General features: G+C 44.9%; 1 protein-coding gene across 2 annotated transcripts in view; it reads left to right on the forward strand.

Annotated features, from left to right (window-relative positions):
• Positions 1-5239, forward strand: part of GLI3 (GLI family zinc finger 3) — a gene marked incomplete at both ends in the record, with an annotated part of 186634 nt that extends 181395 nt beyond the window's left edge. For both annotated transcript variants that reach the window (XM_084208535.1, XM_084208536.1), the window contains 2 exons: positions 1439-1766; positions 2949-5239. In XM_084208535.1, coding sequence (XP_084064661.1) covers positions 1439-1766; positions 2949-5239 — 2619 coding nt within the window. The remainder of the gene's footprint in view (positions 1-1438; positions 1767-2948) is intronic.
• Positions 5240-12392: the final 7153 nt, after the last annotated feature.

A 12392-nucleotide genomic window follows, 5' to 3' on the forward strand; every position in this document is an offset into this window, starting at 1 on the left:
GCTATTGCCCAGAAATACAAACTTTCTTCTGTATAATAACTGTTGTTTCTATTCTTGTCACCAAATCTGCTATGGTCAGGATTTGGAAATGAACTTGCTCAGTGTGGCCTCATAAATTCTAAGTATCATCATCCAAGTTAGAAATAATAAAATAATGATTGAATCTCAAATGGACTCCTTAGGGGCATAGGAAACTACAGTAGTGCCATAAATCTGTGTCTTCATTCATCGATGTTTAAAGAGTCGTCTCTGGCACTTGAGAAATTCTAGACAGCATTTTTCAGTAAAATGTACATAAAGATCACAGAGTGGCAGGAAAAAAAACCCAAAAAACAAAACCACATCAGAAACCTTTAAAGTTAAATACTTACATGAAACTGTTCTTGTGAGCAAAATGATACTGCATGCCCCACTGATTTGTGATCACACTGATAGAACCTTACAGTGAGATATTAAGTCCTGAGACTTCTGTCTGTCGTCCTCTGTTTTGTCTGTCAGTTTGTTCATTTTCCAATTCTTTTGAGAGAACTTTATAAAAAGTCTGAAAAGTAAATCAAGCCTGTGTTTCCCCACAGCAAGAGTTCTGCTAGAGCAGCAGGGAACACTCCCTGTTAAGAAAGAAGATGTTATTGTGGCATGTTTATATCCCTGCAGATTAGCAGTCTGTATTGTCTACTTAAATTCTTCCACTTAAAATCTTAAGTTCTGATGAAACAAAGGATTTGATTTAGTAGATCATCACCTTCTTGATTCAGGGCAGAGGTGGTGTAAGTTAGGTATAAGAGGAGGTATAAGTTAGACCTGAGTGCTCCCAGGGTCACAGGATGCTGATAATATGATACAGTATTTTTTGCACGATGCTTTGTCCTTGTTTTATTACATGCCAACATTTCAGGCCAACCACTGCTTGTAACAATGAGCCTTAAGCCTGGAAAATGCTTACATTCTTTAGCCACAAGTCTAATTAAAAAAACCCAAATTCCAATGTTGTTGGAGTCTTGTTTGTTTGTTTGTTTGTTTGCAAGCCTAGCAGTGTAAACTAATACTTTGTAACATGGCTGAATTCTGGTTTGGTTTTTCTGAGCTGCAGCTTCAGCTGGGAACAGCACATGAGCAAAGTAGGGTATCCATCCATATGTGCTCACAAATGGCTTGAAGTGATAGAAGTAACTCTGGGAATTACTCAGATAAATGTCTTATGGAGATACATTGTATACCCTCAGCAACATGTGAAAGGCAATTTTAGTCTTGTGTTTTACAATGCCTTTCACTGCAGTTGAAGCCAGTATCTAGAAAGCCTCCTTAAGAACAATCACTGTTACCATTTAAGGCTGAACTTTTCTATACCTGTATCTTTGGCTCCATTTAGCACAAATGCTCTGGTTAACATTGTTTGCTTGATCCTCACGCTCCTTTGTCTCTGACTTCCCTCCAACAGACATCTCAGCCAAGCCCTGGTGGTCAGTCTACATGCAGCAGCGAACAGTCCCCCATCAGCAACTATTCCAACAATGGGATCGAGCTTACTCTGACCGGTGGTGGTAGTGTAGGAGACCTCAGTGTCATCGATGAAACCCCAATCATGGACTCTACCATTTCCACAGCCACCACAGCACTTGGCCTACAGGCCAGGAGGAACATGACAGGGACCAAATGGATGGAGCAAGTGAAGTTAGAAAGGTTGAAACAAGTTAATGGAATGCTTCCAAGACTGAACCCCGTTCCACCTTCCAAAGCCCCAACCTTGCCGCCTCTCATAGGAAATGGTGAGATACACATAAGAGGAGTGATAATGCTTTTTGTCCTTAATCTTGTTGCTTGCGAGCTCAATCTTGCAACTCTTGCAGGAGTTGCACAGCTCGGGAAACTCAGCAGCTGTGAAATGGTTTGTAAATTGATCACTTTCTGTTTATTCCCTCGTTGCAAGTTCTTCTACCCACCCTCTGAGAAGTCTGATAGTCCTGTGTTTTACAGAACAGGAGCCAGTGAGGGAGCCATGAATCACATTTTAAATATTCACTACAGTTAAAGGTTTTGACCCAAGATCATCATAATTCTGTCTTGTTTTGAGACAAGGTAGAAGAAATAAATACCTGTGAGTTTATTGTATGGAAGTCTTTCTGTTGAGGCCTTTGCAAGGCAGCCTTTGCAGAGATGTGGTGGGCTTCCCCTTAAAAACCTGTTCCTACACATAGAAGAAATCATATGTACAGATGCTACTGCTGCAGAGGGCAGATATCCATGAATGGGAGCAAGGCGAGGTTGAACTCTGAAGATCCCCAGTTGTTTTCCTCCAAAGAGCTGCTCATGACCAAAATGGATGTTGCTGCTGCCCCTACTTTGCCTACAGCATGTCTGTAGGTTTCTGGGCTCCACCCAGCAGTGGCAGCCCAGGTTTTCTGAGACCCATTCAATCAAAAGAAACTATGTAAAATTAAGAAATGTATCCTGTTTACTTAAAACCAAACCAAACCAAAACAAGGAAACCAGCAAAGATGTTTTGCAGTTGTTAGGAGTTATTTCAAGAATATTTCAAGAAGTATTAGAAATGACCTTGAATAGCCTCCAATTTGTATATTTTGCCAATCCATGCGAATGCCTGTTCAATTATATTTTGCCTATAAAAAGCTCCCTTACGAATGTGTCCTCCTGGCACATCAGCCAGCATAGCTGCACTGCAGGCTGGAGTACTGCACCAGCTGATGACAGTTTGTGGCTATGGGCTATAAATTTTCTGCTGGGATTCACACTGAAATGTTACCCTTGAGTCTCCGAATTAGCTTTTAACCTAAGGACAGTTTTTATCCCTACTTCTTGCAAGAAAGAGCCCTGCTATAATTGGCTGTGATGATGTTCTTCCTCTATACTCCACTTACTTCTTTACTGCGTGTTTTCCACACCAGTTTCTGGATAGTACCTCCTTGTTTAACTGTGAATTTTACCCGCAGGTACCCAGTCGAACAGCAGCTGCAGTGTCGGAGGATCCATGACTATCCTGCCAAACAGGAATGAACTCTCAAGTACGGACATCACTGTGTTGAACATGCTGAACAGGAGGGACAGCAATACTAGCACAATCAGTTCAGCCTACCTGAGCAGCCGCAGGTCCTCTGGAATCTCACCTTGCTTCTCCAGCCGGAGGTCCAGCGACGCCTCCCAGGCAGAGGGAAGACCGCAGAACGTGAGCGTTGCAGACTCCTACGACCCCATCTCAACGGATGCCTCCCGGCGCTCCAGTGAAGCGAGCCAGTGTGATGACCTGCCGAGTCTTCTCAGCCTCACCCCCGCCCAGCAATACAGGCTGAAAGCTAAATATGCAGCAGCTACTGGTGGACCCCCACCAACTCCACTGCCTAACATGGAGAGGATGAGCCTCAAGACAAGGATGGCACTCTTGGGTGACTGCAGGGAGTCTGGAGTATCTCCACTGCCTCCAGTGAACGTCCCTCGAAGATGTAGTGATGGTGGTGCAAATGGTTACAGCAGGAGGCATTTTCTGTCTCACGAAGCTTTAGGAAATGGGACAAGGAGAGCCAGTGATCCAGTCAGAATGGCCTCCGACAACGTCTCTGTCCCCAGAGTCCAGCGTTTCAACAGTCTTAATAGCTTTAACACTCCTGCTTTGCCTCCATCCATGGAAAAGCGCAACCTTGTTCTTCAGAACTACACCCGTTCTGAGGGTGGCGTCTTCCGCGGCTTCAGCTCCCCCTGTCCTCCAAGCATCAGCGAGAACGTCGCCCTGGAGGCTGCTACAATGGAAGCAGGTAGCAGTCTGAATGATGAGGATCTCCTGCCAGATGACGTGGTCCAGTATCTGAATTCCCAGAACCAGGGCATGTACGACCATTTGTTGAACAATGTCCTAGATAGCAACAAAATGCATCACGGCTCAGTTTCAGGAAACAACAATTCCAGCAACTTTGACCAAGCCCCTCCACCGAGCAGTCAGCAGGCGGGTCCCGAGGCAAATAAGAGCGACTTGCCCATTCAGTGGAATGAAGTAAGCTCAGGAAGTTCAGACTTATCTCCTTCAAAGCTGAAATGTGCTCAGCGGTCAGCAGTGCAGCAGGCTCGGGCCTTCAGACTGCACAACAATATGATGGTTCAGCAACAGAACCTGGAGAGAAGCAACATGGCCCAGCAGAATGGCTATGGGAACCTGATGGAGAGCAACACTTCCTACAGTTTGCAGCAAAATATGACTCTTGGCAGCGGAGCCGGGAATTCTTTCAGCATGCAGTCCAACAAGCCTTACAGTGAAAGCATGGGCAGGCAAGCAATGATGTCTGGGGTGACAGACAATTCCTGTGGCATGGCAGTACAAGGGCAGAAGCTGAGAATCAGCAACATGCCAGTGAATGGGAACCAGCAAAATTTCAGCCATCCCCTGGCATCCAGTGATCAAACCACCAGTATGGCCAACGGGATGCAGGACAGGAATATGATGGAACAGGAATATTTGCAAAGCCAGCCAGTTGGAGATGGCATTCGTTACCAGGGAGTCAATCAGTCTGGTCAAATGATGCTAGGGCAGGTTAGTCCTACCTCACAAGGCAGCCTGTATCAAGGGCCTCAGAGTTGTCCATTGGTGTCTCACACCATTGGTAGCCAACCTTCAGGTTTGTCAGTGGCCAAAAGTTACCAGTCATGCTCTAATTACGGCAGCAATAGACGGCAAAACATGTTGAGAAACAACCTGTCCCAACAGCAAAGACACGTAGGTGATGGCAACCAGACGTACAGGGTAAACACCATTAAGATGGAAATGCAAGGTCAATCACAGCAGTTCTGCTCTAACATGCAGAATTACTCTGGTCAGTTATATGACCAAACCATGGGCTTTAGCCACCAAGCTATGAAAACAGGTTCTTTCTTTGGTTCAGAAGCCAGCTGCCTGCTACAGGGGACTGCAACTGAAAACTCATCTGAGCTTCTTTCCCCGGGGGCTAACCAAGTGTCAAGCACAGTTGACAGCATTGACAACAACAGTCTAGAGGGTGTGCAGATAGATTTTGATGCTATCATAGATGATGGGGACCATGTCAGCCTAATTTCGGGAGCCCTGAGCCCAAGTATCATTCAAAATGTCTCCCGCAATTCCTCACGCCTCACCACTCCCCAAACATCTCTTACATTCCCAGCTATGCCTGTAAGCACAACCAACATGGCTATTGGGGACATGAGCTCTTTGTTGACCTCACTTGCAGAAGAAAGCAAGTTTCTTGCTGTTATGCAATAGACATAAAAAACAAAAAACACTTAGGAGATAACGGATGGAAAAAAAAAAAGACTCATATTTTTTAGTTGTGTATGTATTTTAGCAGTCTCATCTCACCTAAATGGGATGTGTTTCAAGTATATTCCTTTTATGGAATAAGGACTCTGAAAACCCTAAAGTGTTCTAGGGAGAAACTGTCTTCCATTTCAGTTTTGAATCAGTATTGCTACGCCCATTCCCTCCCTTTCTCTCTTTTCTCTCTCTCGCGCGCCCTTTTCAAATGTCTGTATGCTTCTTTTATTTTTCTTTTGTTTTTTACCTGTAAACAAATGTAAACGTGTGAAGTGCATGTTGTGGGTTTTTTTTGTTTTGTTTTGTTCTGGGGTTTTTTTGTAAAGAAAGGCCTGATGAAATGACAATTTTCTGTTACTCAAATGAAGCTAGACCTTGTAAAACTGTCGCAACTTTTCCTCTTGAACCTATAACCAGGCACAATGTGAAGTGAGCATACAGTGATGAAACCTGTCTGGATGCACTGGACACATCACACCGAGGTGGAAAACCAGCTTAGAAATGCACTGCCATGCTACCTCTGGGCTGCAGTTTCAGAGACACGGAGCACAAAATGTTGGGAGGTTCAAGCAAATAAGAAATGTAAAAATCATCAGCCCTTTGATCTCTAGCAAAAGCTTAAGGTTTTTGTAAACATACACACAGATAGCTGTCACTGCCTTGAATAACAATACTGAGATTGTGTCATGTTCAACCTATTTCAGAGGAAGGAGAGGACCAGAAAGCTGTTCATAGTCCAGCTCTCATCTTTTGCAGAATTTGGTATTCTGGTTTTCAGCCTTCTTTTTTAAATGACTGAATAACAAAATTATGGGTGTGTATAGTGACTTGGGTAGTTCTACACTCTTCTCATTGCATACCACATTTGTGGAGATACAGTCAGGGTCTTATGAAGTATTTCATACAATGAAATAACAAAACTGCAGTATTTCATACTGGGGAATTTTTTTTTTTTAATGCAAATTGTTGAGGTATAACTTGCTGAGCCACTGGTTCTTATTTGCTGGAAGAACTGTGTGTACATCCCCTTTAGCCCAGACAGCTCCATGGATACATAGAGCTTCAAAAACATCATGGGCATGTCATGTAAAAGAAGTAGAAAATGAATGGCTGGCCCAGTTCTCAGACTAGCCAAATAAATCAAAGCAGTTGCAAGCAATCTGATAATCTTAAATGTTTTTCCACTGTGTCCAGGCTTTACAAAATTAAATTAAAACTGCCATTAAAAATAGCAAAGAAACAACAAAGGGGAACAGCAAGTATTCACAGATCACAGACTATTCTGATCTGGAATTATTATCAGGTCCAACTCTTCAGTGAATGGCCTGTATGAGGATCAAACCCACAACTTTGATGCTATTAGCACCATGCTCTAACCAACTGAGTTGTCTGGCAACTAATCAAAGCTCAGAAAGACCAACCCAGCTTCTTTCTCTCTCTCTTGGTGACACCATGTGCATTTAATTTCCAAGCAAACCAGTGGGTCAAAACCCAGGGGTCAGTTACGCTGGCAAAAAATTGAAACCAATGTACTGTGATCATTAAGCTACTCACTGGTAGAGGTGAATGGCATTTTCTCTGTGAGCACTGGCTTGTTTTTGGCTCTGCTGGGCTCCATGTCTGCTCCCATGAGTACACAGTGCTCCTGAGTGAACAGGCTGCTGTGGGGAACAATCACAAGACCACGGTTTAAATTCGCCCGCTCCTAGAAGCTGTATGGAGTTCCAGCCCTTGAAGAGTTCTCAGTCAAATCCCAATAGTGAAGTCCTACCACAGGATGTAGATTGTGCAGGCACTTACAGTCATGCATTTGATGTCTGTAAGGAGCTGATGTTATAGTAGACGTACAGCAAGACAAGGGAGCATAGTCAGTTTTGAAATACAGATAAACTTTAGCCCAGTCCAAATCAGAAGGTCACTTTTGTAGGCTAGAATACCATAGCATTTTTTTTCAATTGTAAAAGAAAAGGTGAAATACCAGCTGATTCAGGGCATAGCATTTGAGGAAATGTGGAAGAACTGAATCTCAGTGAAGCTGCCAGATAACATTGATCTGTTAATAGCTGTTAGAATGCGAGCATGAATGTATAAATCAGTAGGAAAACATCATAGGAATTTGGTGCAGGGGCCATATTGGAGTTTATCACAGCAAGTACCAAGAGATTTGCACTGTGGGCTGGAATGTCAGAAATCAAGCCAAATGTAAATATCCTACACCTTTTCTCATTATCTAGTTCCTTTCTTTTTATGTTCAGCCAGCATTTCTTTCTTACCCTGTCCCGTGCACACATATTCACTCATCCTGCACTTTTCCTTTTGACGCTTCCCCTCCCAGCTTCCCTGCCCCTGACCAGCTATCACAGCCTGCCTGCAGTGGTCCTTGGGCTGCATGGGCAGCTGGGCACAGCTCACCATGGCAAATGACTGGATTGCTGGGGCAGTGGGAGGAAGCTGCTCCCTGTTGCCCTCTCGTTGCCCAAAGGGCCTGCAGAGACCTGCTGCCTGTACACAACCATTGTCCCTGCTCTGCTGCCGGGACAAGAAGGGATGCATTCCACTGGGCAGGTCCCCAGGGGAAGGGATGTTCCAAGGGCCATGCATTGCAGTGCTGGGATACAGCCCACAGCCCTACAGAGAAGCAGCACTATAGGCATGAGGAAAGGCTGTGCTGGATAGGTTTCAGATGGTTCTCAGTAACCAATCCGGGCTGCTTATTAGAGCTATCAATTACATGTTTATAAACAATTTCAACAGGAAGACTTATGATCAGCCTGGGAGTAGGTGGCTTGGGAGAGAAGTCTTTTATTGTAATAGAACCAATACATTAAAAAAACCCCAAACATCCCCAACTATTTTTTAAACTCAATTTTCCAGTTCATAATTGTATCTGCTGGTGCAATTGATGCTGGGAAGCTATTAACAGATGTGATCCATCAGAGCTTAGAAGGAGCCATTCATATTGCTCCAGGCTAAAAGGGGCTGTTTGAGTAGCCAATTTGCCTTCCTGGATTTGACAAACCTTTGTCACTCACTTAGCCTTGTCTTGGGCCAACAGTGTGTCTTGGCAGAAACCACATGCTCAAGAAAGGCATCCCATTTGATTTGGCAAAGCTGAAGAATCAGAGACTCCACTGTGTCCTTGGGGAGTTTGTGCAAAGGATTTATCATTTTCACTATTAAGTGTATGTGCCACTTATGTTCATGTATCACTTTTCAGTTTTTTGTGTTTTCTCACGCTTTTCTGTTTTATACTAAAAAGCCTGGTTTTGGTACCTGTGAGGGTAGCAATACATCATAGCCCAGCTATCTTGGGTTTTGGTTCTGTTTTGATAACGTGGACTGGTCTCCCTGAGCATGGCACTGTTACACTGGACACCAGCTTTCACTTGTCAGCCTCCTGCTCAACATATGGCAGTCTGGGGAAACTCCCATCAACACTGATGGGATGAGATTACTGGCACCCCTCTACTCTTCCAGTTACAGAACTGGTTTCGTGTATGTGGCACATCAGTTGATTTTTGCATAGCTGTTGGAAACCCACTGCTCACCCAAGAGTACAAGAAAATGCACAAAATATCATGAATGTTCTATTTTTAAAGCATTGCAGCATAGGTCTAAATCACCATTTCTGGTAAAGGCTCTGTGAGGGTCTTCCATATGTGTCACTGTTGGCCTTGGGCACATCAGGAGCACTCAGCCTGCCCAAAGAGTGTGTGTTTCTCCAGGCAGTTTCACTTTCCACAAAGTGGAATTTGCCAGTGGAGAGTTTATCCATCAGCTACACGCAGGTGAAGGAAAGGTGTGTTTGCAGGAAAGTCAGTGGGCTTCCACGTGGGAGGACGATGTCCCACACATCCACACGTGGCAGATGACGTTATTCTCTCCGTGGGCAATGGCCCCACATGGTACGTGCATTAAGATGCTGGCTGGCTGCTGACTTCCATCACTGATTCCCCCTCCTCAGTGGGATGGATGGTCAGCTCGCCCACGCCTGTCCCACCGTGGCTTGTCCTCCTGGACAGCAGTGTTTATATTCCCACAATGTATGTGCCTTATTTTGCGTTGACCCTGTGAAAGAGAGGGAGCAGGATGTGTTGCCAAATTTTCCTGATGAGGCTGTACTTGCCATTGAGCTAATAGCACATACCACTGTTAATAGTGTCCAAAACATCTTGTAAACCTCTGGTATTCGCGTGTTATTGTCCTTGGATTGGTGGAATGTCTCCTATGGAACAGTTACTGTTGTCAGTCCTGCAGATGTGTAAGATAAAAAAGTGTTGCTTTTTTAAAAATTTTTTTAATTTTTTTTTATAAAGCTTGTAATCCTTAAAAAAAAAAAAAAGAGAATGTGTAAATACATTTATGTACGGTAGGAATAGTGTTCAGTTGTAACAGACCTTAGTGGTCTTCATTTGATAAACCTGCAGTTATGATCTGATGTTTCTCAAGCCTTAGGTTGATCTGAAGGGTCTGTAGCACTGTGTACATATGAACTGTACTTCTGCTTTCAGAACCACTTAGCATTTTTGTAACAAAGAAAAAAAATGTTTCTTACAATGTCAATAAAAACAAAAGCCTTTGTACTTAAGTTTTTAGCTTTCAGCTTCTGAAGTATCTCCTTGGGGGAGGGAGTTATTTTTTCTTACATCTGAAAAGCCTGGTTGCAATCAGTGCTTGTATCGCTTCCACTCAGAGCTGCTTCCCAGCCTGTTGCTTCACTCCATTCACAGTTTAAACACAAATGGGAAAACAAAACAGGGTGTTTACCTCCTTGCTAAAGAAAGATAGCTGACGAGCGTTGGGTGGAAAAATAAATGAAAATGCAGTGTCACACCGATGAAGTGTTTGAAGGGAGGAAAGAGACTGACCTGGCTAACTCTGCTGCTGGAGCTCAGAGGCCAAAGCCAAGCTGTGCTGAACTCTGGGCTGTTCTGTGGGGGCTGTGTTTCCATCCCTTGCTTGCCAAGGGTGTGACACATTGGCTTGCCCACCCATGAAGAAGCGTGGGAGGGAGGAAGTTCCCCTGGCTGGGTTAATCTGTAGATGTCCACTCAGGTGGGTTACAGTGTGATCTACAAAGACACAGTTATCTTCAAAGCTGGACGTGTTTAATGAATGCTTCTGTTGAGTACAGTCGCTATGGATGATGTCAAGTTAGAGGTGGCCGACAGTATAGAAAATGTTGCAGCGCTGCTTGGTCTGTTCTCATTTCAAAGCCTTTTGTTTCCATTGCTGGTACCTTGGCAAGACCCAGAGCACTCTGTTAGCTCTCAGTGCTCAGCTTCTGCCTTAGTCCTTCCTCAGCCAAAATAGGTGAGCCATTTCCCAGGTGGTGGGAGATAGATTTGCATTGTTATTTGCTCATTCTAACTTTTTTTTTCTTTTTTGTGTGTGTCTGTGTGTGTGTGTCCTGTTTTGTTGTGTTTTTGTTGTTCACCATTATTAAGTTTTTGTCATTTGGCACAGGCCTTAAGGTTTAGGAGGGACAAATGGTAGAATGGAGAGCTAAAGTCTAAAACATGCCCAGCTGAGAAGCCAGTGAGGCAGGAGAGCCCTGGGAGTGGCATAGCAGAGGTGAAGGAGACCCTGCAGTTTGTGCATGATGGCCATGCTGCCTTAGCTTATGTGCTGCAACCCAAAATTCTCCCAGAGACTGGCAGTGCTTTAGCATCAGGTCACTTGGGGGGATGGGTGTGTGTGACAGAGGCTTCCCCACAGCTTGGACTGTAGAAGGTCAGCAGCAGGGATGGAACAAGACAAAGACATGAAGGGCCAGCAGGGAAGCGAGCAGGCCTGTGGGGACTGGGGAGTCAGTGGCAGGATCCATGCTGACAAGAGATGATGGCTGTCAGGGGCTCAGAACCAAGAGGCATTTCTGAGCATTACCAGCTGCCTGCAGGTAGTGGGAGGTGAGGAGCTCCCACTTCTTACATGCTAATGCAGGGAAGTCCTGCAGGCAAGAGCATTGTGCCAAACAACGCCATCAGCACTGCACGCCTGCTGCCCTAAGGGAGCCCACACACCTGCACTGACAGCCCTCCCTCTGCTCTGTGCACAAAACTGGCACCACTACCTCTGCCTTTAGCCAACCCCTGCATGCTCATCTTCCAGCTGTATCTCCTCCATCAGCTGGGTCTACTTCAGGGTGAATGTCAAGAGGGCAGGGATGCCAAGGGGCCCCCGTCCTGTTCAGCACCTTGGTTATTTGCTGTGTGCTGCCACGCAGTGCGAGGTCAGGCATCAAGGTTGTAGCATTTCCAGGGCTGAGCAGTGAAAGGCTGGGGCTCCTTCCTGGTCCTCCAGCCTGACCTGGGCTCCGGCTCATGAAAAGCTGCTTGTTCAAAGCTGCAGCCGGAGACAGGAGGACCTGTGTTGCCATGTGGTAAAGCTCAATGTAATGCCAAGTTCTCAGGAAAACAAAAAATAGCAGGGCAGTCATGGTTTGTACTATCCAAAATCAGATGCTGTTGACCTTTAGTCTGTGCTTTAGTGCCAAGGCTGTAAATTAATTAATTTAATTCATTAAATTAGTTTCTTACTTCAGAAGGGCATGTACCCAAGAGAGAACTGCAGTTTGCAAAGCCTGAAAAAAATATAACAGAGATATACAGCGTCAATCAGCAAGGGAGAAGAAAACTCCCCACAGCCCCCCCAGTACCCTAAACAGGTGGCCTTACATTACTACACTCAAACACAAAGATGGGCAACCCAAAAATCACCAGTAATGTTAAGAGCTGGCCTGCCTTGGTCGGGGATGAAGCAGGGCAAGAGCAGACCCTCTGTGTCGGCGCTCAGCGCTGATGGAGTTACGGGGCTGGCCGGGTGTAAGCCATTGCACTGTAGGGCAGCCCAGTGCAATATTTTTCCTTTCCCAGCTTTTGTGGGCTTGACTGTGTAATCTTCAAGCTGCTTTTTCAAAGAGAGGGTAATGGGAAAGAGACGACTTGTTCTCTTCAGGCTGAAATACAAGCTATTTGTGTTAGGAACACGGCTTTGTTACATGATTAGTGCAATGGGAGCCCCTAGGCACCACTTCCCAGTACAAACAACTAGTATTAATAACTCATGTTAAAATTGCCTGCTATTTAATAACCTGGGCCTC

This window comes from Fringilla coelebs (genome assembly GCF_963513975.1).
Source record: "Fringilla coelebs genome assembly, chromosome: 1".
In the NCBI taxonomy this organism is placed as follows: Eukaryota; Metazoa; Chordata; class Aves; order Passeriformes; family Fringillidae; genus Fringilla; species Fringilla coelebs.